This window comes from Podarcis melisellensis (assembly GCF_964234715.1).
Source record: "Podarcis melisellensis genome assembly, chromosome: 4".
Classification (NCBI taxonomy): domain Eukaryota; kingdom Metazoa; phylum Chordata; class Lepidosauria; order Squamata; family Lacertidae; genus Podarcis; species Podarcis melisellensis.
Genome location: NC_138531.1, coordinates 68,171,889 through 68,199,505, shown reverse-complemented (window position 1 = coordinate 68,199,505; position 27,617 = coordinate 68,171,889). Strand labels below are relative to the sequence as shown.

Sequence of the window (27,617 nt, the reverse complement as noted above, 5' to 3'; positions counted from 1 at the left end):
CCCCCGAAAAGGGTTTTTAACTCTGAGTAGATTGCATTCTGTTCAGAGTTGGCCACCCCTGAGATAAGGCTTTATCAGGTATCCTGGCAGACAGAGAAGCAACACACTCAAATTTCTGCTGGGGACCACCTCTTTCTGTGATGTATGTATGATGTTTTGGGAGGTGGTCTTGAGCTACAGGGTAGGCAATTTCAGAAGTCGATGTATGAGCTTGCACACCAATGTTCTAGGTTCCTCTCCTCCCTCCCTGCGCTGGGTGAGCGGGGAACCCTGTTGCAACAGTTTAATAAAGGTTATGCTTACTAGCTGCTTTGCTTCTCAATATTCTCTGGTTGGCCTCTGTTATTTTCTCCTACCAATAGAGAAACTACATAAGGACTCTATACGGGCTCTTGGATACCTCATAAGGGAAAAAGGAGCAGTTTTTTCTCATAACAGTGACTTACTACATACAACTGATGAGGTGGACTCTAGTCTAAGGTATAAACTTTGCCGCAGTTTTTTTTCCTGCCACTATTTGAAATACCATTTCCCACTATATAAGGATACTCATCCAGGCCTGTGCTCAGTGAAATGAATGGTGGACAACAAGAAGCATAAATAGAAACACTTAAACATACCTCACAAACCAAAAACATCATGCAGAGATGTTCAGGACGGTGCAAGCTCCTTAATCTTCCCTGGAGATGACGGGGTTATTCATTTTTTGGAAATCCTCTAACATTACAACAAAACACTGCTTCTGAGTGAATGTAGATGAAATGTTCTGCTAGCAGCTGTACAACTTCCTGCTCACATTTGCTGTCCATCTTATCTCTCCTGATCAGTTTTCATGGCTGAGATTATTCTTGAAACTTTGTTCTGATTTTGCCCTTTTTAATTCCAGCATGGAATTTGGTATTTGGTATGTTGATTGACAATACTGTTCTGCAAGGTAGGTTTCTTCTCTTATGGTTGCTTACTATCTTCATATACTGTAATCATAAAGAGGACATCTACAAGGGTCCTCTGGTGTTTGGTGAAGCCTAAGGCTAACCCTTTTGGCAGCCCCAAAGACACAGCTTCTGGCTCCTTTCCCTTGGCCAGTTAATCCACTTTCCATGTCTACTGGTTATTTCAGTAGACACTTCTCTTCTTCCAGATACCATTTCCATGGTCTTTAAAACTGTGTAGATGCCCTACATCTGTGGGGTTACTTCCATGGCTACAGAAACTCTTAATTTTAATTTTGAAATGTTATTGTGCAGACGAAACTATGTATTGTTCTGACATGGTGGCTGTGTGACTTGGAGCTTACATAGCTACTTTAACTCTGTTTCAGCAGGAAGTATCACCTTGGATCAGGGATGGTTAACATATGACTCTCCCAGTATTGTTGGATTCCAATTCTCATCAGTCCTAGCCAGCATGGCCAACAATCAGAGATAATTGAAGTGAACCAGCCTTGCCTGGGATAGTATGACTATAATAGGACTTATCTGGAGTAAATAAGAAGAGGCAGCCAAAATAGATATGAACTGCTATTTCCTGTGGGCACAGATAACTTTAAAGGGGTATTGACACGCTAAAACAACCAGCCACTATGAAAGTGCTAAATCCTGTGTAAGCTAGGTGCTAACATATTTTCCACCCACTTCTGACATTGTAATGTGTACAAAAGAGTTGAGTAAATTGAACAAGGAGTTTTGCTGTAAAAAACTGTGTTGGAAGTAAGCCTGATATACAGGAATGATAAGTACAATTATGACTTAAGAATTAAAATTCCAGTAAAATTAAGTTTAAAATATAATAATAATAATCAGAACAACACAACTTAAAAGAGAGCAGCATAAAAGTAGAGCTAAAACAGGTCATATTAAAAATCCTGGGAAAATATAACGGTCTTTGCCTGGTATTAAAACAACATCAAAGTTGGTGGCACTTGAGAGATGTATGTTCAGGCATTGTGCATTAGTGCAACGGGGCTTTATTTCTTGCCATCTTATGATACAGGTAAAGTGGTACAGGTGTCCTACAAGCTGAAATAATAGGAGGAAAGCTGTTGTGTGCAAGTGAATCACATAGCACCATATAGTTGTAATGTATGAGCAAACAATGGATTTGGACATCTGGCAGCCTCAGATCGTGAGCGTCCTAATATGGTACCTTAAACTGGTATATGGAGTAGTTTTATTTATGTTTTACCAACTTAAAACAATTATGAATTTAATATGACCACAGGTTGCATGTTAAAATTGTCATGTAATATTTACAATCCTGGCTACGTATAGACTGGCTACATATAAACTGCTTTCCTTTTCACTAGAATAGGGGTACTGGGAACTTAAAGCTATTCTGAAGGAGAGACAGAGCCTTACTATCTATAGAAGGAAAAAGTCCTATTTTCTAAATGCTCTTACCTCCCTTAGGCCCAAGCTAGTCAATTAAGTGATTAAATTAATGAGACTGCAAACTGCACTATGTCTATTCCAGAATGAAGATGCTCCTTTAAAGCACTAGCTTCTACAAACTCTTTTTTCTTTACTACATATAAGTAAAAGGGGGAAAGCTGAAGGGGGGGGTTTCAAAAATAGTTCCCAGAGTGTGCTATGCTTTTTAGCTACCTGCAAACACTTGCACCTAAATGTACATGTGTATTGCTGTAAAACTGGTTATACTTCTGGGAAGTAGTTTTGGCATTTCCGGGGTATAGCTTGAAGTCCTTTGGGAACTAGAGTGGCCTCTGACCTGACTAGAGACTACAGTGACACATTTAAAAATAATTGAACTATGCACAGTGACAACTTTATAGTACTGTCTTTGAAAATTTAAAGATCCTTAACAATATAATTATAAAATTGCTGTGACTTTGCCAGGATAACAAGATACAGTTGAATCAAATTATCGTTTAGTATTTGATATATTGTTATGGATATCAGCAGTAACTCTTGCAGAGCTCTACGGTGTATATCAAACTTAATCCCCAATTATTTCAGTAGGATTTAATTGCAAGTAAATATGTTTAGCATTACTCTGTTCAACATGCTGCTACTGATGCTAGTTGCAAATTGCCAAAATAAATAAGTGAAAATTTAAAAAATAAAAGCAACTGACACTTGTGTTCATGACTATTCACAAAATTGAATGAAGAAAACAACTAGAGATTAAAAACTAAAAATTGTTACAGAATAAGCTTTTCTGGTCTAGAGTCCACTTCATAATTGATGTAGCAAGTTTAAACTTGAGTCCATGTAGGGCAGGCATGGTAAAACTTGGCCCTCCAGATGGTTTGGGGCCACAATTCCCATCATCCTTGACCACTTGTCCTGTTAGCTAGGGATGATTGGAGTTGTAGTCCCAAAACATCTGGAGGGCCAAGTTTGGCCATACCTGATGTATGGGATGCTATTAAACTTGCTTCTCTTAAAATAGAAACACCTTAAGCACTGCAGCTTTTATAGTGGCATAAGCTTTTGCAGCTCAGTTTCCATTTCATCAGGTCTATGAAGTGGTCACTTAAGTGGGCAGGTAGAGGTACCACGAATACAGGAAGGAAAAGGAAGAGTGTTGGGTTTTTTGCTGAAGCAAGAGCCAAGCAAGAGAGAACCATATGGGCAGTACTATCTAGAGCACAAATGAAAACAAAATCCAGTCAAATGGACTATCCAGTTAGCAAGAGTGTGACCCACTCAAGACTAGTGTCTGTGTTGAGAGATGAAGCGAGTCATGAGAAATGTTCCCTCAGCCAATCACTCAGGTAAGACTTCAAGATAATCCTCAGCATCTTCATTTTCTGGGGAGGAAAAAAAAGCAAGTCATTTGATTACTGAGTACTGTGACGCTTATTTATCCCAGTTGCAAGTTGCTCCCTTCTAATTCCTCTTTTCCTGAGAAGGGTCCATCGAGGCGAGGCTTTTGCTCACAAAGTTTCAGCATAATATGTGCTTCTGCGAGCACATAATAATTTTGCCCAATTTGGGCTCATTCCTTCCACAAAGCTGCAATGGGAAAGGTGGAAATAAAGCCCAGTTGCTCAAGCAGAATAACACTTGTAGTTTATTAGATCCAAACCAAGTCAGGAAATATTTCCATTTATACCAAGGGTGGTTAACCTCTGACCTTACAGATTTTACTGGACCATAGTTTACATATCCCCATTAGTTGCACTGGTGGGGGGCTAATAGGAGTTAGAGTCTTAACAACATCTTATTTAGACTGTTCAACTGTTGCATCATTTTTTAATTCAATTTTGGTCCTTTGAATTGGAAGTAATGCAAATATCTAAACTGGGCATTTGTGATCTAAACCTGGACCAAATGGGAAATTGTTCAAACATTCACAGCATTTACTCCCTCCACTTGGCAAATATATTAGTAAAAATATTCAATAAATTACAAGGCAGGCAAAGGTAGCATGAGATATCTTTCCCTGCCAGTGATATAGCTTCGTTCCTAATTAAAGCAAAAGTATCACTCAAATTGTAAAATATTCTATTTCATTGCTTATGTAATGGGAATAGAGAAAAGTCATGATGGACAATGTTAATATGATGCACCTAGCACACTACAAAGAAGTTGACTCTTTCACTTAAAGAAGGGATGGAAACAATTCCAATTTCTTCCTCTTCCTTCAATCACCTGTTGCTCTAGTGATTCTACAACCGTCCTGGGTGAATGTTTACTCTGGTGAATGTACATACGGCTTCTGATTCCATTTTCAAAGTTCTGAAGGGTAGAGTCCAAATAATCCAACACCTCCGGGTCAAACATTTTATTTATAGATTAACTATTTAAAACAGGCTTTCCATTTTGAAAATGTTATAGTTCCTGAACAAACATATACCTTACTGGTTACTACAGTCATTAAAACATAGCGGCTCGAAAGTAGATAGAATCATTTGTACAACTGATACTGAATTCCTTGCTATTTATTGCTTCATTGTGGTGGGTTTTGGAAATAATTTCTAAAAATTATTTTATAGTAGAAAGATGGTAAATGAATGAAAGAAGTACGTGCATTTTAGCCTACGTGCATTTTAGTATTGGGCCATAAGCATTATGTATTCTATGAATCTTTACAAATTTAATATACAGCTGTGCTGCTATAATTTTAAAACAAAAATTAAAACCTGTATCCAGTGCTGGTCATATGCTAGTGGAAGAGACTTGCACAGTGGAATTTTCCTCTTTTAAATGCCTCTAAATAAGCTCCAGAGGGTTGGGAGAGTAGATTATGGGGGAGCAGATTATAGGGGCTGCAGATTGAAGAAGTGCACAAGTGGAAGTCTGATCATGCTGTATTTTATTCCACTTCACAGATATTCTCAAACTGACATTTCAATAGCTCCAATGACTTGGATCACAAATTCCTTGACCTATCCCATTTTGCCTTCATTCTGCAGCATTTGCAAATAGAAGAACAAATCATTTATTACCTTTATTCATTATTTAAAATTTCATCTTCCTTACCTAATGCATATTTTTCAAAGCCATATGTGAAAAGGAATGAACATAACATAATGTGTAAATCAATTTTCATTGCTTTATTAGTAGGAATACCCACAAAGAAAAGACCAGGTAGAATACATCCCTGTTGGGTATCTCTTGATAGAGTAAGATTGGATTATATATGCTCATTTGTTGTTACTTTTGCTTTGGGATTGGTTAAAGCTATCCAGTTCTAAATATTGAATCATAACAAAACTCCAAAACTTGAAATAGAAAAGGGCACTCAACATTATCAAATGCTTTTTTCAGTGTCTAAAAAGAGCAAGAGTCTCTTCTTTAGCGGGATTCCCTTGAACTGCAGTCCTGTTCAAACTTACCTGGAAGTCTCATTGAGCACAATGAGAATTACTTCTAAGTAAATGTGTATAAACTGTGTATAAAATGTGGCTAACATCCAATACACATTCAAATCGGGGGTGGGGGATGGAATTCCAGTTGAACTTAATGAGTCCTAATTAAGAGTAAACATGTCTGTGATTCCATAAATATATTATTTCCCCTACATTATCTGTATCCTCTTACATATAAAGCTAATTGTTCTAAATATTTTATAATAATTATTTAAGAGTGATATTTTTCTATTAGAAGTAATTTAGAGACAAATTCTTACCTTGTTCTTTTTTTTTAAGATTTCATTTACAGTACCTCTTAATGCCTCAGTCAAAATCTTCAAAGACTTTGGAATAGCTGATTAGACCAGTTAAGCTGAGAGCAGTGCAGTATAATGATTAGAGTATTGGACTAAGCCCAGGGAAACCAAGATTTTAGTCCCCCCTCAGTCATTGAGCTCATTGGGTGACCTTGGACCAGTTACTGTCTCTTAGTCTAACCTAAATCATGTTGTGAAGTGAAAATGGGGAGAGGGAGAACAATGTACACCACCTTGAACTCCTTGGAGAGAAGGTGGAATTTAAGTATAATAATCAGATCCAGAAATTTTATGGTGCCTCACTGTTGTTGCAACCTTTTTTTATTTCCTCTATGGTAACTAATGAATCTAGTTCTTTAGGCTCTGAAGCTGTCAGTTTTGTGATTTTTATTAAAGTAAACTTTTGTATATGTGATTGATATTACTTTTTATATAGAGATTTGAAATAATTCCTCTGATATGTCATCATATAGCACCTTTAAAGCTGCTGACTACTCCAAATAGGACATTCTTACTATGTTCTATTTTATAGCTCTAATTGAATTAAATAGACCATTGACATTGATCAAACATGCATAATTTTGCCTATGAATTATGAGAAAAAGCCTATGTGTTTTTAAATTCTGTACTCACATTTTAAGGATAGCCATTATCTCCTATGTGTGAGATAAAGGATATTATCTGTTCTAAGATGGTACCTGCTGGCCTTGGTTTTAGTGAGTATCAATTAGAATCTGCTGCTTGATTGAAACTTCCCTTTTTACTCAGAAGGTTTAATTGCTTAATTGACACAGTGCTGCTTTCCTAAACCATTCTATGCTTTTAATGTCAAGTTCCATGGAAATTCCTGAAGGGCATATCTGTTAATACAGAGATATCTCTGATTAAGAACTCAATTCGTTCCAGAGGTCCGTTCTTAACCTGAAACTGTTCTTAACCTGAGGTACCACTTTAGGTAATGGGGTCTCCTGATGCCGCCACGCAATTTCTGTTCTCATCCTGAAGCAAAGTTCTTAACCCAAGGTACTATTTCTGGGTTAGCGGAATCTGTAACCTGAAGCGTCTGTAACCCGAGGTACCACTGTACATGTTTTCTTGTATTATTATTTTATATTTTTTTTCTCTCTCTCTGAATTTTTAAAAAAACATATCTATTATATTTTAACCCAACTCTGCCTCCTCAAAACTCAAAGCAGATACATGGTCCCCTTACCCCAATGTTCCAAGTCATGGGTACATTGTGGCTGAGAGGAGACTTGTGTTTAGGTTTAGGTCTCCAGAGTGCTAGCTGTGCACTCTTAAACTACCATCCCACACCAGGCTTGCTTTATCATTTTTTGAAAGATAGAGCATTGTGATAGTAAGGGCCGCTCAAGCTGTTTGAGAGTGGAACAGTCTCCTTCGAGAGGTTGTGGGTTCTCCTTCCTTGGAGATTTTTAAGCAGAGGTTGGATGGTCATCTGTCATGGATGCTTTAGCTACGATTCCTGCATCGCAGCGGGTTAGACTAGATGACCCTTGGGTCCCTTCCAACTCTATGATTTTATTTATAATCAATCCTCTACTGCAGAGTTTATTGACCTTTCCCATTACAGATCATGGTAATATTCAATGTTAGCCATATCCAGAATAGACCCATTACAATCAATGGTCTTTAAAGTCTTGATTTCATTGGGTCCATTGTGAGTGAAACTTAATTGGCTTTCATCCCATGTTGTTTCACTACTTTTGTTAATTTGAAAATATATATACACCCATAATTTTCCTGCATTACAAGAATTGTTATACAGCATAGTATTAGTAGTATGTCATTCTTTTCTGATTATTATTATGTGTGTCTCTTACCAGGAATCAAATATGCTTCACCTTTAGTGACGTAGACGGTCTGAGATCTTTGGGATGTTGTAGGTCTATTTACTGGATAGCGCAGGTTGCTTACTAGCCCTTGATTTGGTTTCTCATAAGTAGCAATTAAATCCTTTAAAGTTCTGAAGTCCTGTTTTGGAGCACCCTCAGAAGTCTGCAAAAGAAGTAGATTGTTGCCACATTATCCTTTGATTATACTATTTGTAAATTGCTGTTCCCCACAAGAGCGAAGATTAATTAATTTCACTGAAATGGATAACTAGAATAGTACTCTCCTTCCTTGGAGGTTTTTAAGCAGAGGTTTGATGGCCATCTGACATGGATGCCTTAGCTGAGTTTCCCGCATTGCAGGGGGTCAGACTAGATGGCTCTTGGGGTCCCTTCCAACTCTACAATTCTGTGATACTGTGAATATGAAACTGATATATATTGTGCTCTTGGCAGAGTTCCATCCTGCTGAAAATTAAGGTTGCCATGGTGGCCACCAAGTGCTAGAATGAATCAATGCCCAAAAATAAGGTCATCCAGAGACATAGATTTTTTTTAAAAAGTAGTTAAATAAACAAAAAGGTTAAGCAAGGTGACATATGTGTCTAGTAGGACCTGTTCAGTGCATATTTATTAAATTCTTTTACTCTAGATGTAGTCGTTTTCTTACCCAATAAACACACAAGATGTAACCGGCTGTACTTTCGAATAAATAAGGTATACTATGCATTGCATCAAATTGTAGATTTCAGCGGAAGTCTCATAAAGTTCAACAAGAAAAGCAGAAGACCCAGTGGATCAGTTCATTCTCTAGTCAGACATAGTAGTCAACCACTACTATGCTATAAGATCCACTATCCTGTAATATTACGTATGAGCCTGTTCTACTGATGAAGCCTAGGATGGCGAAACAAGGCTAATATTCAGGAAATCCTTGTCTTAGACTCTGTGAAAGGATTCTGTGGAACTGTGACAACCCTTCATGTGGATTACTGGACTCTTTGAAGAGACAGGTGGAATAGATACTTTAATATGTAGGGATCTTATGCGTGAACTAACTAGAGAATGAACTGATCCACTGGGTCTTCTGCTTTTTTTATGAGACTTCTGTTGAAATCTACAATTTGATACAATGAATAGTATACCTTATTTATTCAAAAGTACATATTGAGTATGTTTCATCTAACCATAGGTTTGTTGTTGTTGTGTCATTTTCTTACCTGCATCATAAAGTGCCCATTATGTTTCCTGAAGATTCGGTAAGTGTAGATAATCTGTTCATAGCTGATTTTTAAATAGGAAACAGACACATTAATAAATAATTGCCTTATTTGTCAAATTGCTGTAATAGTCATATATGTCAAAGAGTCATTAGGTCTGTAAATCCTATCCAGTTCATTCAGAGAGAAATGGTCATGTGAGCTACCACATTATGCTAGAGGAAGATTGCCATTCATGCTGCTGGGTTTCTGGTTATCTTTTATGAGCTGAATGGAATCCCTGCTATAATTAAATTTGTATAGCACTTCAAAAGAAGCAGATGTGTTCCAAGTAGTGTGTACATGAATGCTCTTCTGATGGTATCTGGGGTTGGTAGCAATAAATCCAGCTTTCTGATAAGGAGATCAGAGATCGCACTAGTTTTGCCTAGTTTTGTCCAGCAAGCCATTAAGATATGTCTTCAGTGTGAGACAAACAAATGTTATTTCCCTACAACTCAGAAACAACAACTAACAAATCAGAGTAATCATGTTTGGGAAACGATGTAAGTTCGATACAGCAGAAACTATAAATATAACTTGATTTCCAGTAATATTTACGACGATGAGGTTTCTTGTACTGATTGAGATCAACAGTCCATTGTGATCAATACTACACTTGCCATCATTCATATGTTATAACTGGTTTTATTATGTAGATCACTCCTCTGGATGTAAACCTACACATCTAAAAAAAATCTGCTCCTACACCACAAAAACATTGGAGAAGTGATGGTGGAGAATAACGTACCACCATATGGGTGAGAGATGAAATCTGTAGCTTACTAGTTGAAAAACTTGCTAATTTTAAGATTTTTTTGTGAACATTGTCCGTGTGGAGGGGTTATAAGTACCGTTTACTATGAATATGTAAAGAGACAATTGATTTACCAAATATTTAGAGTTATGGCTTCGATAATTTGAAGAAATTAAAATAGATTTCCGACAAAAATTGTGCCAATATATATTTTACTGTATATGTACATTTTACAGCAAAAGAAGTACTTTGATCTGAGTCAGACTCTAAATGCAACTTACAATCAAAAGCAGAATCATTTTCATGTGCACATACCCCTGGGATTACATTTATATCCACCTAGATGAACTTCTTTGATTTCTTAAAATCAGGGGGCTGTTATCTCTCAAAAATTCCAAACATATTAAAGATTGGACCCAATACATAGAAAGTTGTGTGTAAGCCCCATTGATATCTGATAACTGAAGTGTAGTTACGTTTCTCTGAACTGAAGCTATTCTCTCCAAAAGAAAAGCAAGATAACTAGTTTAAATGAAAAGGGAAATACTTACAAAACACAAAGGCACAAGACTCCTGGAATACTCTCACTGTTTCGTATTAAAAAGCTCCCATTTTTTCCTGTTTTGCTCAGTAATTTTTCACAGTCGTCTTTAGTTATAGTTCCGTGGAAATACTGCAGTTCCATTTACCTATGAAAATGTTTTCAGATCAATTATTAAAGATTTAGATCAAAAAGAGGATCTGTTCTTTACCTAACTAAAGCCAACCTGTTGAGCACAGATGTTGAAACTGGCACAGCGCCTTTATGAAAGGCTTTCAACTGTGTTGTTTCAGTTCAACAATGTGATTGTTTTTTCCCCTATGCAAAACCTAGGAAACAGCACAGGAAATGTAAAACTGATAAATGGATTAGTCGTCACCAGAGCTCTTTAAACAAAGAACTTTATTGGGTTTCTTAGTGGTTGGTTGTGGGGGAGAAAGGTGAAGATTGAATCATTTCTTGAAATATATTTATAATCTTTTGTCAGCATGATTAAGATGATTATGAGCTACACAAAGATATGCTTATTCAAAAGGATTTTGTGTGTGTGCGCGCACCCAACAAATAGTATGATCATCTGTCAGAAATGGAAGGGGCTAGATACAAGTCTTTGGCAAAGTGAACAAGGGTCATTGGTTTTGTCTTGCAAGTACAATCCAGTCCAGCAACTGGAATAGTGTACATGGCAATTGGTTTGTGATACATTGGCCCAAGGAAGGACAACTGTTCCACAGCAAACTCTTACATGTGATATTCAAAACACAGGAGCTCCAATTACCTGAAAACCGCTCCACAGGATTTCTCCTGCAATGTTGGGATGATAGGCTCAAGATTTTGTTCATCCAGGTTTTACTTGGTGGTCTGTCAGTTCCAGTTCCTCATAGCTCAATAACGCTCCTATTTTATCAGTCTCACAAGCAAGTTGTGAAGGCAGAATACAGAAAGCATTATAGAGCAATGTAAAATGTAACATTAGAGTGGGGAACAACATTTCTTTATGTTTGATGTTGCAACAACCCTGTGTTACAGTCCTCTCTTTTTTCTCTCCCTGTAGATGGAGATCTGTGGCTAATTTTTATTTGAATCTTCTGTATCAAATGAATAAATAGTAAAAAAAACACACACACACGCAAGTGCCAAAGGTTGCACGGTGTGCATTTTATTATTCTGTTACAGTAAGCTCAAGAATGTATTCTTGCATATTTTACCTCAGTGGGTACTGATTCATCCAAAACTATCCAGTACAGAAATTACTGAGCTGGGGTTTTTAAAAAATCATTGATTTCTAAACCGGATACTCAAAAGGTGCCACTTTACACAGTAGATCTACAGTGTCAAATGTGCCACCTATTCTCATTGTTGATTGTCACCTATAACAGTCTCCTACATTTCTGTCTTTTTTTTGTCTGGAACCCTTTTTGCTGGGGTGATCAAGAGAGCATTTTTTAGATAGCTGAGAGGGAGGAGGTGATAATGATCTCCCCATGTCCCTTTCCTACGGGCAAAAAACCATACTGATTTTAATGCAAGAAATTGTCCAGCTCTAGGCCACATTTCCATATTCATTCCCACCACTGATGGGTCTTCTCCCTAATATGGTCACAGTGATGGACTACTGCAGGTTAGGTAAGGTTGCATCCCTACCCCAGCATCCTGAGTACTCACATACAAGGAAATATGCATGCATCTGCTTGCCAGATGTTTATCGCCACCAACTTTGACAGCACTGATCACCTTTGAGGAATACAGAAGGGCAGTGGGACCATTCACATGGCCTGCCCTCTGATGAAACCTGATGATGTGTTCTTGAATGATCTGGGGGATTTTCTAGCAGAGAAAGTTGATGGCTCTGTTGAAAGCCTGGTTTCAGTAAGGAATGGTGATATGGAATGGGCGGTTGACACAATATCTCCCAAGCACCCTCTGGTGTTGTGGAGCCCAAGTGATTCCTTGGTTATTTGGGAGGAGTTTCAGGTTTTGAAGCAAGCCAGATCAAGACTGCAGCATTAGTGGCATACGTCTCACACCAAAACTGACCAAACACTGGTTAGTGCATATTATCCTGCCCGCCATGTGGCAGTGTCAGGTGTGAAGAAGGCTCATGTTGCAGCTTGCATTGCATCTTCTAGGAGCCATCCAGCAGAGTTATTTTGGATGTTCCAGAGATTACTGATTAATCTGTGTAATTTCAATGCTGTAATTTCATATAATCCTAGAATTATAGAGTTGGAAGTGATGCCAGAGTCCAATCCCCAGCAATTCAGGAATCATAACTAAAGCATCCCTGACAAGCAGCCATCCAACCTCTGTTTAAAAACCTCCAATGAGGAAAAGTTCTTCCTGATGTTCAGTCACCATCTTCTTTCTTGCAGTTTGAATCCATTGGTTTGTGTCCTCCCTTCTAGAACAGCAGAAAACAAGTTTACTCCATCTTCCATGTGATAGCCCTTTAGATATTTGAAAATGGCCATTGTATCACCTCTGAATTTCCTCTTTGCCAGGCTAAACATGCCCATCTCCTTCAACCACTTCCCACAAGGCTTAGTTTCCAAATATTTTCTAATCTTGGTTGCCCGCTGCACATGTTCCAGCTTTGAAATTTACCACAATTCATGCCGCTTTCTTCAAAATTCTTGCAAATACTTTGCCCCCTCCAACTCCAGCTCCAAATTGGCTTAAAATAAAATTTCATGACAATGTTTAACATTCAGTTTTATTTATTGCAAAATTCGTATCCTGCCAAGTAACTGACTCTTGCAGCAGCTAGTACTAATTTAAAATAGGAAATTAAAAATACAAGAATTACAGATACAGGTAGGTAGCTGTGTTAGTCTGCCGTAGTCGAAACAAAATTAAAAAATTCCTTCCAGTAGCACCTCAGAGACCAACTAAGTTTGTTATTGGTATGAGCTTTCGTGTGCATGCACACTTCTTGTGCAAACTGCAAACAAGAGAGAGCGAAAAGGCATGAAAAAGCAATGCAGCTGTCCTCCAAGTAATATCTTGGCCTGCTTTCTTGACCACAGAGGTATTTCTAAATGAGTAGCCAGCCAGCCAGCCAAAGGAAAAGGCCTAGTTGCCTCCCTTGCGAGGGTGGAGTGGATCAGGTCACAGAGGCCAAAGATGACAAGTACCGAGGTTCTACTCAAGTCAACTTTCTGGCAGCAACTGCAAGTCAACCTGACACCAGGGATCTTGAGGTTATGAAACTGGCATTGTTTTTGTGTGCATGTGTGAGTGAAGTGGTTTTGCACAGAGAAAGCCTCCCGTCTGCCAGCGTAGTTGCTAAAGCCATTTCCATCAGTGAGCTGTCAACATATAGTTTCCTGTTCCCCTCTGAGAGTCTGATTAAGCTCTTAGAGTTCATCCTTGCCTGTTTTACTCCATGCTGTGCACCTGCATGAAGCTGAAGCCGGGAGTTATTTTACTGCTTGGTGAAAAATAAGCAAAAGCCTGTCACATCAGTTTTTCATGCTGAAACGATCCGGCAAATTGCCTTCCTTGCTCAGAAAGCCTGCTTGTTCGTGATCTTTTGTAACACGAAATGTCACTCAAACAGTTACTACTGCCCCCTGTCCCTGTCAGAATACCAGGACTGTTCTATACCCAATTATCATTGTTTGATACATTATTCTGTAATGCAGATATATTGAAATGTCCCCCAGGAGCAGGCATATCCCTTGCTGAGTTTTTTCTTCCTCATGAGATAGGATTTTTGTCATGAGGAGGAAATTGTACTTTACTGTTATGGGCTGTTGCATTTTATTTCAACGGGAATGCATATTTTCTAGGCTTTATTTAAACAGACGGTTGGTACAAACTGTTGCATATAATATCAGATGCATATTTTCACTTGTTTGTTCAATGCGGATTATAGGGTTAATTTGGAAGCCTAGCAAATGCTGAGAGTTTCAGCTATCAAGGCAATGAAACGCCATTGTGGAAGTGAAAGATGGCACATATCTTGGCTTCAGGGATTTTGTGACACTGAGTGGAGCATATGATTGACAAGTGGAGACTGTATCTTGGGATAGCCAGCCTGGAGACAAGCAGTTTTGATGTGGTACAAGGAAGAAAGGCTGCTACTCAAGAGTAAGATTCTCATGAGAGCCTGGTTGAGTTTATGGACTGTTTCGTCCAGGGCTATTGGATTGTTCCAAAAGGGAATATAAGTTTCCTGCAACTTATGCATTGCATTGTCTGTCTTTTCCATCTTAGTGAACTATTTTCTTGTTTCCTAAACCTGGGGTTGCTTCTCTTTATTTTAACACCTTCATGCCTGGAAGCCATAACCTATTCTACCTTGCAAAGCTTCAGAGGAGCTGATCGATGAAGGGGAAGCCTAAGAGAAACTCCCCCCCCCCTTTATCCAGGGGCAGCAAATTCTTTTAAAGATGGGGCTGAGCAGAGAGGTACACTCTGTGCTACCTGGGAACAGGCTTCCTCAAAAGGCAGCGGACCTAGGGGCGGGGGCTGAGAGGTGGCTGCCATTCAACCCAGACTTGGAGTGAATGAGAATCTTTTGGAATCGTGTGCCATACTCTTCCTTCCAAGAGAAATCCAAGACATGGAGTGAAATGGTTTTGACCTCATTCTCCCTTTCAGAACTTCAGGAGACCACCCCCTCCTCCTGCAGTATGCTTATATTCCAAGCGGTGGCGATATATCTCAATCTGCCAGGCCACTCCACCACTGACCTACATGTTGAAATTCTTCTACAAAAGAGTTATTCTTCTACAGAGTGTAGCTTAGCTCAACAAGGCTAGGAGGCTGCTGTTGTGAATTGACACAGTGTTTATCTTGCATACATCTCACCTTTAAACGAAATCCCTCCTTTCACCCTTCACAATATCTGAAACCCACTGCTTGTTGTTTTCTACACCCTCATGGGCTGTTGGTGTTGTTGATTATAGCCTCTTGAAACCTCTAGATGGCACTGTAACTCTGCCTAATGCAAAGGCATGGGAAGCAACAATATCAGATTTAAAACGTTCCTTTCCCCCAGCGGATAAAGAAATCAAAGCCACTCAGTGATATGCTTCTAACTCCTGATATACTGTTCCGTATTGGGCAAGTACTGCAATCTTTTGATTTATATATTATTAATAGGATTTTGTGCCACGATACTCATGTATGCTTGATGGAGAATTTGGAAGCAATGCCTGGGCGATGAATAATAGCATAATTGTTGGTGCGTGAATAAACAAGCAATTCACTTCAAGGAAGTGTGCAAAAAACGGCTAATATTTCATTTTCATCTTAATATCAAAAGTTGGTCTGTGTTGAGCAGCAGAGTTCATAACCATATGTTCCATTCAGGGTATTGGGCGGGGCTGTCCCCTGGCGCTGAGTGCAGGGCAAAAGGACATTCTTCAAATTCTAGGGAAACTCTTAATATAATGCTCCATATTTATAAGCTATCTGTCTGCACAGCATGCACACCTCCTGAATTACTTTGCTTCCCCAAGTAGAAGAAGGGAAAGGAGTAGACTGTGATTTAGAAACCTGTTATCTTATACAAGAGCGAGGCTCACCAGTGCATCTTCCCTCAAGCAATGGGATTGCTGGCTGAGACTGATGGGATTCTTAGACCAAAACGCTGGGTTGGTTCTCAATGACTAGGCTCATTTAGAACAGGAGGCAGGATTAAGCCCCACACCAAGAGTGTGGTCCAGTACTAAAATGTAGCCACTGCGACTAGTGGACAATCATTCGTGGTGTGCTGCAGATTGGCACTACACAGGCAAAAGGTCTACATTTTCAAATTCCCACATCCCCTTTCTGAAAAAGAACAGAGAGCAGTATAAGCTTCCCATCAGTCATTTCACTCTTTGATCGGATGTTTACCAAAGCAAGTAAGCAGTACTGATGAAATAATGCTCCTGCTGCGATGTCATCAGGAGTGTTTCTGTAAAAGCCCCATGGGAACATATATTGCTATCTAATTAAGGCTTATTTTTCAGCTATCAGACAGACAAATTTGTTTCTAAGTGCAGCTAGCTGCTGCTGAATCGGAAGCCTATGAGATTTAAAATGAATTATATGCTACAGAGAGGGGAAGCGATAACAGGGAAGATCCAGTCCAATATCACATAGACACAGCTTGCTTAAACTGTGAACCCAGTCCAGAGAAATCCTGCAGTCATATGCAGATTTACATGGAAAATAGTCCCATCGGATTCAGTGAGGCTTACTTCTGAGCAGACATGTCTAGAGTTGCATTCAAAGTTGCATTGCTGTTGGCATCAGGGGACATCTTCATCATAGCTAACTTGTCCCATTCATTTCAATGGAATTCAAGATCCGTTCATACTCTGGCTTGGGGCATTTGTCTCTTGTATGTAACCCTGATGGCCATCTTTCTTGAAAATGGGCACCATATAGTCATTCACTCAGAAGAACCAGAGTTTTGTGGAAAGTGCATTTGCTTACTATTCACTCAGCAAAGGAAAAGGAACTTCCGTTTTCGGTATTTATGTTTCCTTGTTGACAACAAAGGAAAATGCCTTATACCAGGTCATATTATTTGCACATCTAGATCAGCATAGTTGCTTCTTGAATGGCAACAGTTCCCCAGGGTTTCCGACAAAGAGTGATTTCCCCAATCACTACCTTACCCTTCTCACTCGGGTTGCAGGTCTAACCCCCTGCCATACAGGAATCACATCTGAAGAACCCCTGACAGATGACCACCCAAATTCTGTTTACAAATCTCCACTGAAAGTGAGTTCATTACCTTCTACTGTAGTCCATTCCACTGTCAGGCAGCTCTTACTGCCAGAAAGTTCCTCTAATTGTTGAATCAGAATCTACTTCCTTGGAATTTTAAATCCATTGGTTCGTGTCCCAACCACTGGAACAGCAGAAAACAAGTTTGTTCTATCATCCACCAGCCCTTCAGATATTTGAAGATTGCTATCATATCACTTCTCAGTTTTCTCCTCTCCAGGCTAAACGTCCCCAACTCTCTCAACCATTCCTCATAAGGTTTGGTTTCCTTGATCATCTCCCTTGAATGGTTGTGGACTCTCCTCCCTTGGAGATTTTTAAGCAGAGGTTGGATGGTCATCTGTCATGGATGCTTTAGCTGAGACTCCTGCATTGCAGGGGGTTGGACTAGGTTTACCCTCAGAGTCCCTTCCAACTCTACAATTCTATGATCTTGGTCACCTTCCTCTGCACACGTTCCAGTTTGTCAATATCCTTCTTAAATTGTGCTGCCCAGAACTGGGCACAGTACTCCAGGTGTGGTCTGACCAAGGCAGAATAGAGTGGGACTATTCTTTCCCTTGATCTGGACACTATGCTTTTGTTGATGCAGCCTAAAATAGCATTAGCTTTCTTTTTCTTTTATTTCTGGTTCATCACACTGTTTCCTTTATGAAAAAATAATAATCGCATTTTAGAAGTGTCCAACACACACAGTAAAAATGCCTGTGATTGGGCAGGCTTCATCCACTCTGAAGGGGCTACTGTGCCTGAAAATTCATCCACTTCCATCAATAGGAAAAAAGCATAAAAAATAATTTAAAGCATAAAAATTGATTTAAAAATCCCTAATAGTAAAAGTGTTGAGAGGCATGAAGGAGACCAGTTAGGCTGCCTCTGAATTGGCTATTTTATAAAGTGCTGAATTGTGTGAACCAAATCTTGTACTCCAGGGAACACCCTTAGTAGTTGATAAACTGTTTTTTGAAAAGATAATTTACACAGCACTATTTTACAGTTGGATCATCCTTCCTTAATATTAATGTCCACAGTCAAGTGTGATAACAAACCACCACAGTTCTGCTGCTGACTGTTTCTGTGCAAATGCTCATTAGATCCATTATCTAATTAGCTAGCACATTAGCAATGAAAGCCTTTTGTGTACATATGCAATACTTTATGTATAATGGTTGCGCAAGGCAAATTGGAATGATGTCATATCTGGGCGATGTTCCTAATTAAAAGGCTTTCTATAACCCAAACATTGTAATTGCTGTGTACTCACAATGTGGTCTCTGACTATTTTTTTTTTTTAAATCTGTACATCCACAAAATAAAATTTCAAATGCTTTAATTGAGACAATTTATGCCTTAGGGAGGCCAACCACTAGAACCCAACCCCCTAGAACAGATGTGTGGTGCAAGGTAGAGGACATACATACAAGACTCAAATATAGGCTGTGTACACATTACTGCCTTAAAATGCAGCTAAACTGTTCATTTGCTCAATTCACATCAAAGCTGGTTTCAAGGGGAAAGGTGTAAAAGCTTAGTATTCCCAAAAAATGACAGGGTAAAAAAAAAAAAGCACGCCTTGACATTCCACTGTTGCACTCATAACCTAGTTTTAAGGTGCCTTTTAGCTCCTAGCTTTCATATCTCAGTTTCTAACACTGGGGCTGGGCCTCTTTAAACATGCTTAGTGTGATATCAGCTCTTATATAACATTCAGTCAATTTGGACATTGGTAGGAAAAGGGATAAAATCCTACCCTTGTCAACAGTTTTGAGAACATAACACAATGGTTTTGCTCATCTCTGTATTTGATAAAATGTTTTTCCCTTGTACAAATATGACTTTATTTTGTGCTCACAAGCAATTGTTTCTAAGTCATTCAACAGTGGGTTAACTGGAACACACCAACATCCTTATTTGGACATGTACTACGAAAGCTGACTTTCAGTACTGGTTTCCTGTTTCCGATTCGTATCTAGCTTCCGTCACATAAAATCTCTTTTTTTTAACACCTTCATGCAGATTTTGGGTTCTAAGTCTAAAACGACTTAGAATTACTGTTTAGAAAACAACCCAATCTCAGCCAGAACCCTTGATGAATGGAGTTCTGCTCAAAACATTATTACAAAGTAGATCAGCGTCATATCAGCGCGTTGAAGTTTTTATTGCCTTTCCATTTCAAGTAATGGTTCCCTTGTCACAAGGGCTTAATAGAGGGCATCTTTTAGCTTGACAGCATGATTGATATAATCTGCATCATAACTCAAGAATAGATATGCAAATCAGAAGTATTTATTGAAGCAGTGAACTGGCATCTAGTCTGCAGGATGAAGCCTGTGAATACACGGCCATTTGCTCTTTTGCCAAACGCAATAGTTCATTTGGATTCAGGGGCGATAACACTAGTGGAGAGTAGTTCTGTGCTTTTATTAAGTAGCAAGCTTGAATACAGAATAGAAGACAGTGAAACAGTCTTAAAGCATAAAAACAGAGCACAAACAAGATAAAATACTTTCCCATTCAGCTATTGAGAGCTCCAAGGAATGTGAACAGAGAGACTAAAGCTGGCTAGTACACAGCCCACTCCGAGTCAGGGTCTACACTGAAGCCCAAAACATTAGATCCCATCAGGGAGATTTATATACCTGAGAGCCCGAGTGGTTATGTGATGGCTGGCATATTATCTCTCCTGTTCCAGAAGCCATTATTGGGATGGTATGAGGATGTTACATCACCTGCAAGGTGAGCTAGGCTAACAAACAGGGGCCAAAACAAATACAATACCTTGTTATGCAGATGCAATAGTTACAACATATAGAGCGCAAAAGGCTGAATGATAATGTTTGTAACAAATCTCTTTACTGGTTACTTCCTACAAGTTGGTAACCGCACTTATAGAACAAGGTTACCAACGTACGGTGGTGTCCGCAGTCCACAGAGAACTAAAACTAAGGATAGATCCACACTTTTAAAAACCCGGACTGACATTCATGAGAACACCAAGAGAATCCATTCTTCCTTAGAATTTAATCACATGACGAGAGACATTGAGAGAATAATGAAACGCCACTGGCATATCTTAAAAGAGATTCCTGGTTGCGAGGTCGCTCCACTCTTCGGGAAACGACGCACTAGATCCCTTTGAGATATACTGGCACACACTGATCTAAAACCCATACCACAACAACAGACTTTAATAACAGCCCCGAGAGGTTTTTTTCAAGTGCGGACACTGCGTTGCATGCAGATATGCACTTCCAGTAAAAGAGTTCGCCAACAGCGAGGGTTTTAAATTCACCATACGATCATTTGCCACATGTGCTACTGCATACACTGTGTATGTGTGTGTGTGTGTGTGTGTATATATATATATATATATATATATATATATAATGCAAATGTGGTTTATTATACGTGGGACAAACCACAAGACCAATCCAGGATATCAGAACATCATTCTAGGATCAGAAACAGAATTTTGGATGCTCCTCTGGTATCCCATTTCATCCAAAAAAATCACACACTGAGGATGTCCTGACATTGTTTGTACTTTGGACCTATCAAGGACCTCTTGAAAATGCAGGAAGAGTCCTTACACAGAAGGAAAGCAGATTTGTTTTCTTACTCAGCACTTCATCCTTTAGGTTTAAATATTGAATTGGACTATACCTGCTTCTTATAATGACATATTCCATACAAGCTATATGAAATATATACTATATAAGAGCTCTGCCTATGACACACCATTGTGGTCATATTCCTTTAAGATTACATTTAGGTTAATTATCTACACCTGCCTCATCACATGGTTTTGCTTATTAATGGTGTATTGAGACTCATTGGCCATTACTATTGAGAATTGTCCAAGAATCATTGCTTACGTAATCTGTTACACACTTTGATTTTATGTACAAACTCTGTATCTTCTAATGCTTGATAATGCTTAATAATGTGTGAATTCTATTTTTTAGTCGGGATGTAACAGATTTATATTTGTAATTTCAACATGTCAAATATTAATCATTGTATTACCATGTGTTTATATTTATATTATATAGAACTATTAACAGCTGAGGAAGCCCTTCGGGGCAAAACAAGGAAATATCCGGAAACCTTGTTCTACCCAACCCAGCTGCCTGAGGCAGCCTGCCTGTGTCTGCTACCTATGCTAGCCAATCTCATGAGCTGTATTGTCCATGACATTCTGGGGACCTTTCCTTAACCACATTCAAGGACTGTGTAATATATGAACACAAACAAGAATGTATTAAGAAAGGAAGAAATAGATCTGCATAGGATTTAATTAAATAGGTTATATACCTTGCTTAAGGATTGTATATGGTGTACATCCTGGACTTGAATTGTATGTTAGGAAGTAACCAGTAAAGAAATTTGTTGCAAAGATTATTATTTAGCCTGTTGCACTCTAACTAATAAACAGGGGCCAACATAATTCATTGTTTTTAAACAAGTTGTAAGGGTATGGGGTGGGATGTGCCTGGCAGGAGAGGAGTGGGGAAGAGCCGGGGGAGCCCAAATTGCCGTGGTTCCGGGTAGGGGGAGGTATGGTGTGGGAAGAGACGCAGACCGGGTAAGGAGCACACGGCCCAGGCAGTTAGTGACTGTGCCATATGCCAGCTCCTCCTCTATTATAGGGAATTGCAGTTGTCATATCATCCAGCCCTCAGGTCTGTGACTGCTGCTGTTAAATGCCAGGTCAGCCCAGGAAAAAAATTAACTCATCCATCATCTGGTTATGGATGAAGAGGCTGATATGGCATGTATCAGTGAAACCTGGCTGGGTGAACAGGGTAGAGTTGGTCTCACCCAGCTGTGCCCACCTGGGTACTTAGCGCAGCACCATGCCAGACTCAAGGGTCAGGGAGGGGCAGTTGCTGTGAACTGTAGAGATTCTCTATCTCCAGGCTCTCTGTCCAGTTGGGAGGGAAACCAGAGTGTGTGTTCCTGGCACTGGGTAATCAGAACAGATTAGGAATTCCGATGAGGTCAAGGATGCTATTAAAAAGATGAAGCCAGGGAAAGCACCAGGTCCAGATGGTCTCTCACAGAAATACTACAAGGTTTTGGAGGAATATCTGGCCCCGGTTCTACGCGATGTAATGAATAATATCTTACAAGGAGGGAGAATACCTGATTCCTGGAAAGAGGCACACATCACTTTAGTACCCAAATCAGATTCTGACAAACTTGATATAAGAAATTATAGACCGATATCACTACTCAATAATGACTATAAAATCTTCGCAGAAATAATGGCGAACAGATTCAAGAAATACCTGATAAGGTCCATCCAAAAAGACCAAGCCGGATTCCTCCCTAATAGGCAACTAAAGGACAACGTGAGGCACATAATAGACATCATTGAATATTTGGAATTTAAGAACGATATTCCCGCGGCACTAATTTTCATCGATGCCGAAAAGGCTTTTGACAATGTATCCTGGAGGTTCTTGTTAAAATGTATGGAGAGGGTAGGGATAGAGGGGCCCTTTATGGAAGGTATAAGGGAGATTTATTCAAGCCAAAGGGCTAAACTAATTATTAATAATAATCTAACTAATTCGTTTGCGATTTCAAAGGGTACAAGACAGGGGTGCCCTCTGTCCCCTCTCCTATTTCTTATGGTCTTGGAAGTAATTACAAATAAAATAAGGGAAACTCCGGAAATAAGAGGAATCAGAATTGGAACAAAAGAATATAAATTAAAGGCATATGCCGATGATTTAGTAATATCGCTAGAAGAACCAACAAAAGGTATTGATAAAGTTTTAGAACTACTTGAAGAATTTGGAAAACTGTCCGGGTTTAAGCTAAACAAAATTAAAACCAAGATGTTGACAAAAAAATTGGCTGAAGATTTAAGAAACCAGTTGGAGTTGCAAACAGTGATTAAGGTAGTGAAAAGGGTGAAATATTTGGGTATTTGGGTCTTCATGAAAAACATAAACTTAGTAGAAGACAACTACACTAAGGCCTGGAGAGAGATTTAAAAAGACCTAGACATCTGGAGCAGGATAAAACTCTCCTCGTCGGGTAGAATGGCTGCAATTAAGATGAGCATTCTCCCAAGATTGTTGTTCCTATTTCAAAACATCCCGGTGATTAAAGGCACGACAATGTTTAAAGATTGGCAGAAGACCCTGTCTAGATTTATTTGGCAGGACAAAAGAGCAAGAATTAAATTTAAACTACTCACAGACTGAAAAGATAGAGGAGGTTTTGCCGTCCCGAACCTAAAATTATACTATGAGGCCTCGTGCTTGTGTTGGATCAAGGACTGGATAGTTCTGAAAAATACGGACCTGTTGGATTTGGAGGGAGTTAACACCAGATTTGGTTGGCATGCTTATCTATGGCATGATAAAGAGAGGGTTCATAAGGGAGTCTCCAATCATATTATTAGAGGAGCGTTGCTAGAAGTATGGAACAGAAATAAGAGATTGATAGAAAAAGACACCCCATGGTGGTTATCACCAATTGATATCCTAACAACTAAAAAACTAAACATGGAAAGTCAAAGGTGGACTTATGAAGACCTCCTAGTAAGTTCGGATAAAGGATGGAAAATCAGACCATACGAAGATTTAAAGGATAAATTAACTGGATGGTTACAGTTTCATCAGATTAACGCCCTATGGAATGAACATAAAAAAATAGGGATGAATGAGAAAAAATCCAAATATCAGGTGGAAATACTAGAAGGAAACTCCAAACTTTTATCCAAAATGTATAATCAATTATTAGACTGGGATACCAAATATGAAGAGGTGAAGGAGGTTTATGACCAAGTGGGCCATGGATCTTAGATATAATTTAGATTACGACAGGTGGGTGAAACTCAGGAATAAGGACATGAAATTCACAGCTTGTGTTGGACTCCGAGAAAATATGGAAAAAATGATGTACCGATGGTACATCACCCCTGTAAAACTGGATAAAATGTATAAGACCGGGGACAAAACTTGCTGGAAATGCAAAACAAAAGTGGGTGATTTCCATCACGTGGTGGGCCTGTGAAGAAGTGAAAAGGTTTTGGGGACTGATCTATGACGAACTAAAGAAGATTTTGAAATATACCTTTCCTAAAAAACCCGAAGCCTTCCTTTTAGGAATGGTGGGAGACGAGATCAGGAAAGAAGACCAAACTATGTTTCAATACGCAACGGCAGCGGCCAAGATATTGCTAGCACAAAACTGGAAAACACCTAATATCCCAACTATTAGAGAATGGCAAATTAAGTTATTTGAATATATAGAACTAGCAAAGATGACACAGAAGATCAGGCATCAAAAAAACATAAAATTTATTAATGATTGGAACAAATTTATTACATACATAGAAACAAACTTAGGAAACATTAAAATCACAGTAGGTGTAACATAAAACCTGTGATGTATAGATAAAGGTTGTAAAAAGATACTGCAGAAGATAATGTGGGGGTATAGCTCAAACCGTGATGGAGGGAAGTCAATTTAACGTTATGCTATGAATTAATTTTTTTCTATGTTATTTACTTATTTAATTATGTATTTTTGGGTTTTTTTGGTATGTTCGTGGTTGTGTTTTATTTTATGTTGTTTTTCTCTCAAAAACAGCTTAATAAAAATAATTTAAAAAAAGAAGAACAGATTAGGGATTCCACTGGTTTACCGCCTGCCTCTCTGCCCAGCAGTCTCCCTACCTGAACTGATAGAGCTGGTCTCTGAGACAGTGTTGAGGACACTCAGACTTCAACATCCATGTCGAGGCAGCCGGGTCTGGGGCGGCTCAGGACTTCATGGCCACCATGACAACCATGGGGCTGTCCCAACATGTTACCAGCCCAATGCACAAGGCAGGCCACACTCTGGACCTTGTTTTCTCGACTGGGCAAGAAGGGGGTGATTTGAAGGTGGGGGACATTGTCATCAGTCCCTTGTCATGGTCAGATCACTTCCTGTTGAGATTTAGTACGTCAGCACCATTTCCCCTCCACAGAGGCAGAGGACCTATTAGGAAGGTCTGCCCTCGGAGGCTGATGGATCCAGTGGGATTCCAAACAGTACTGGGGGATTTTCCGGCTGATACGACTGGTGCTCCTGTCGCAGCCCTGGCCAATGGCCAACCTCTGGAACATCCAAATGGCTCAGGCTATTGACACAACCACCCCTGAGTGCCTTCTCCCACTTTGTGGAGCCCGATTGGCCCCCTGGTATACTCCAGAGCTTAGGGTGAAGAAACAAGCTGGGAAACGGCTTGAATGCAACTTCAGGATCCAAATGAATGCAACTGAAGACTTGTAAGGGCTCATTATCAAGTCTACCTAGTGGCAGTGAAGGCAACAAAGAAGGCATACTTTGCTGCCTCCATTGCATCCTCATTATGTCATCTGGCAGAGCTTTTCCGGGTTGTATGGGGCACAGGCTGGCCCAAAGGAGGTGATAGAACCAACAGTAGCTCACTGTGACTTGCTTGCAAAGCATTTTGAGGATAAAATTGCTTGCATCCCCCAAGACCTTGACTCTGCTGTTATAGCAGATGAATCTCATGGGATGTTCAGAGCACAGTCTAGTCTTGTTGTGTCGGATGAGTTTCAGATGGTAAGTCTCGAAGATGTGGACAAGGTCCTCGGATCAGTCAGGGCAACCAGTTGCTCTCTAGATCCTTGCTGCTTTTGGCTGATAAAAAACAGCAGGGAGGGAACAGCTGACTGGACCAGGGAAGTGATCAATGCCTCTTTATGAGAGGGGGTGGTCCCTGCCTGTTTGAAGGAGGCAGTGGTAAAACCGCTCCTTAAGAAACCTTCCCTGCATTCAGAAAACCTAACTACCAGCCAGTTGCTAATCTCCCTTTCTTGGGCAAGGTTCTGGAGTGAGTGGTAGCAGATCAGATCCAGGTGCTTTTGGGAGAAACTGAATTTCTGGATCCATTTCAATTGGGGTTTAGGCCTGGTTTTGGCATAGAAACTGCCTTGGTCGCCCTGTACCTCTGTCGAGAGAGGGACAAGGGAAACGTCCCTGTTAATTCTTCTCGACCTTTCAGCGACTTTCAATACTATCGACCATGGTATCCTTCTGGAGTGACTCTGTGAACTAGGGTTGGGTGGCACCGCTTTGTGATGGTTCCAGTCCTACTTGGATGGTAGTTCCCAGAGGATGTTGCTTGGGAAGTTAAAAAAAAAAGGTAGACTTTATCTCATCATATATATATATATATATATATATATATATATATATAAAAGAGTAATTGTAATCTATGCTAATCCAAAATTAGATCTGAAACTATTATTTAAGGATGAAGGTAGAATTATAGTTTAAATAACATATGAAAGAAAGAAAATTATTATAACAGGAATTTATGCTCCAAATGAAAGGCAGAATTTTATAAATTACTGGAGGAAAGAATGCTGGACTATAGTAACGAAAAGATAGCACTATTAGGTGACTTCCATTGTAACTCCATTAGAACTAGATATAACAGTAAGAGAAAAAGAATCTAAAGAAGACCACCACTGATTTTCTTCCAACGGGTGGAGAACCTTAACTTAGAGGATGTTTGGAGACTTAAACACCCAAATGAGAAATAATTTACTCACTTTTCAGATGCAAAACAATCAGCAGTGAGAACAGTTGTGATATGCATGTCAAGTAATTTAATACTGGGGAAAAAGAAATACAACCAAGACTAATCTCGGACCATAATCCAGTCACCTTAGAACTGAGATCAACTGGAAAACAAGATGGAGATGGAGAAGGAAGGAAGACATCTTGAGTGATAATTTTTTTTAAAAAAAAGCACAAGAAACCTTAAAAGAATTTTTTGAAATAAATACAAATCAGAAAACTGATATCAAAGTAATTTGGGGTGCCAGCAAGGCTTGTATGCAAGTTTTCTGTATTCAACAAAATGTCATCCAGAAGAAAATTAAAGAAAATAAAATGGAGCAAATTAGGAAAGAGATAAATATAAATGAGAAAGAACTATAAAAAGCCCAAAGAATGAGACCGCAAAGCAAAATATTAAAATGCTGCAAACCCAATTTTCCATATTTTTAAATTGTGAAATATAAAATAAAATGGCTAAAGCAAGAGTTTTGAATTTGCTAACAAACTGGGTAGAATGCTGGATTGGCAGTTAAAGAAGAAACAAAAAGAAAAGATAACAGGAAAACTTATAGAAGGAGGGAAAACAATTGAAGAACCCGAGGAAATAAGTAAAAGTTTCACAAAATATTTCAAAGATCTTTATCAATCAAGAAAAGAAGACGATGAGAAAATAGAAAAATATCTAAGTCAAAGTAAATTTTCAAAAATCACAAATGATAAAATTGAATATTTAAATTCACCTA

At 39.1% G+C, this 27,617-nt stretch overlaps 1 protein-coding gene and 2 long non-coding RNA genes across 6 annotated transcripts; 1 reads left to right on the top strand and 2 right to left on the bottom strand.

The window, feature by feature from the left end:
• The first annotated feature begins 18 nt into the window (after positions 1-18).
• Positions 19-22,262, top strand: LOC309368492. 2 transcript variants are annotated; one of them, XR_014167782.1, is made up of 5 exons: positions 19-480; positions 887-934; positions 9,907-10,008; positions 17,183-17,268; positions 21,327-22,262. It is a non-coding gene; the product is annotated as an uncharacterized lncRNA (long non-coding RNA). The 2 variants fall into 2 exon arrangements; XR_014167783.1 differs by lacking the exons at positions 17,183-17,268; positions 21,327-22,262 and adding an exon at positions 11,600-11,639.
• SH2D1B (SH2 domain containing 1B) lies at positions 1,950-11,135 on the bottom strand. Of its 3 annotated transcripts, XM_081908597.1 has the most exons (5): positions 10,772-11,118; positions 10,556-10,693; positions 9,209-9,272; positions 7,980-8,154; positions 1,950-3,772 (listed from the first exon to the last, which is right to left on the bottom strand). In XM_081908597.1, the coding sequence occupies exons 2-5, from the start codon at positions 10,687-10,689 to the stop codon at positions 3,729-3,731; spliced, it is 417 nt and encodes a 138-aa protein (XP_081764723.1). In that variant the 5' UTR covers positions 10,690-10,693; positions 10,772-11,118; the 3' UTR covers positions 1,950-3,728. The 3 variants fall into 3 exon arrangements, with proteins under 3 accessions (XP_081764723.1, XP_081764724.1, XP_081764722.1); XM_081908598.1 differs by having other exon boundaries at positions 8,001-8,154; positions 10,556-11,135; XM_081908596.1 differs by having other exon boundaries at positions 10,556-11,114.
• Positions 18,590-26,436, bottom strand: LOC309368505. The gene is made up of 2 exons (XR_014167798.1): positions 24,972-26,436; positions 18,590-19,709 (listed from the first exon to the last, which is right to left on the bottom strand). It is a non-coding gene; the product is annotated as an uncharacterized lncRNA (long non-coding RNA).
• Positions 26,437-27,617: the final 1,181 nt, after the last annotated feature.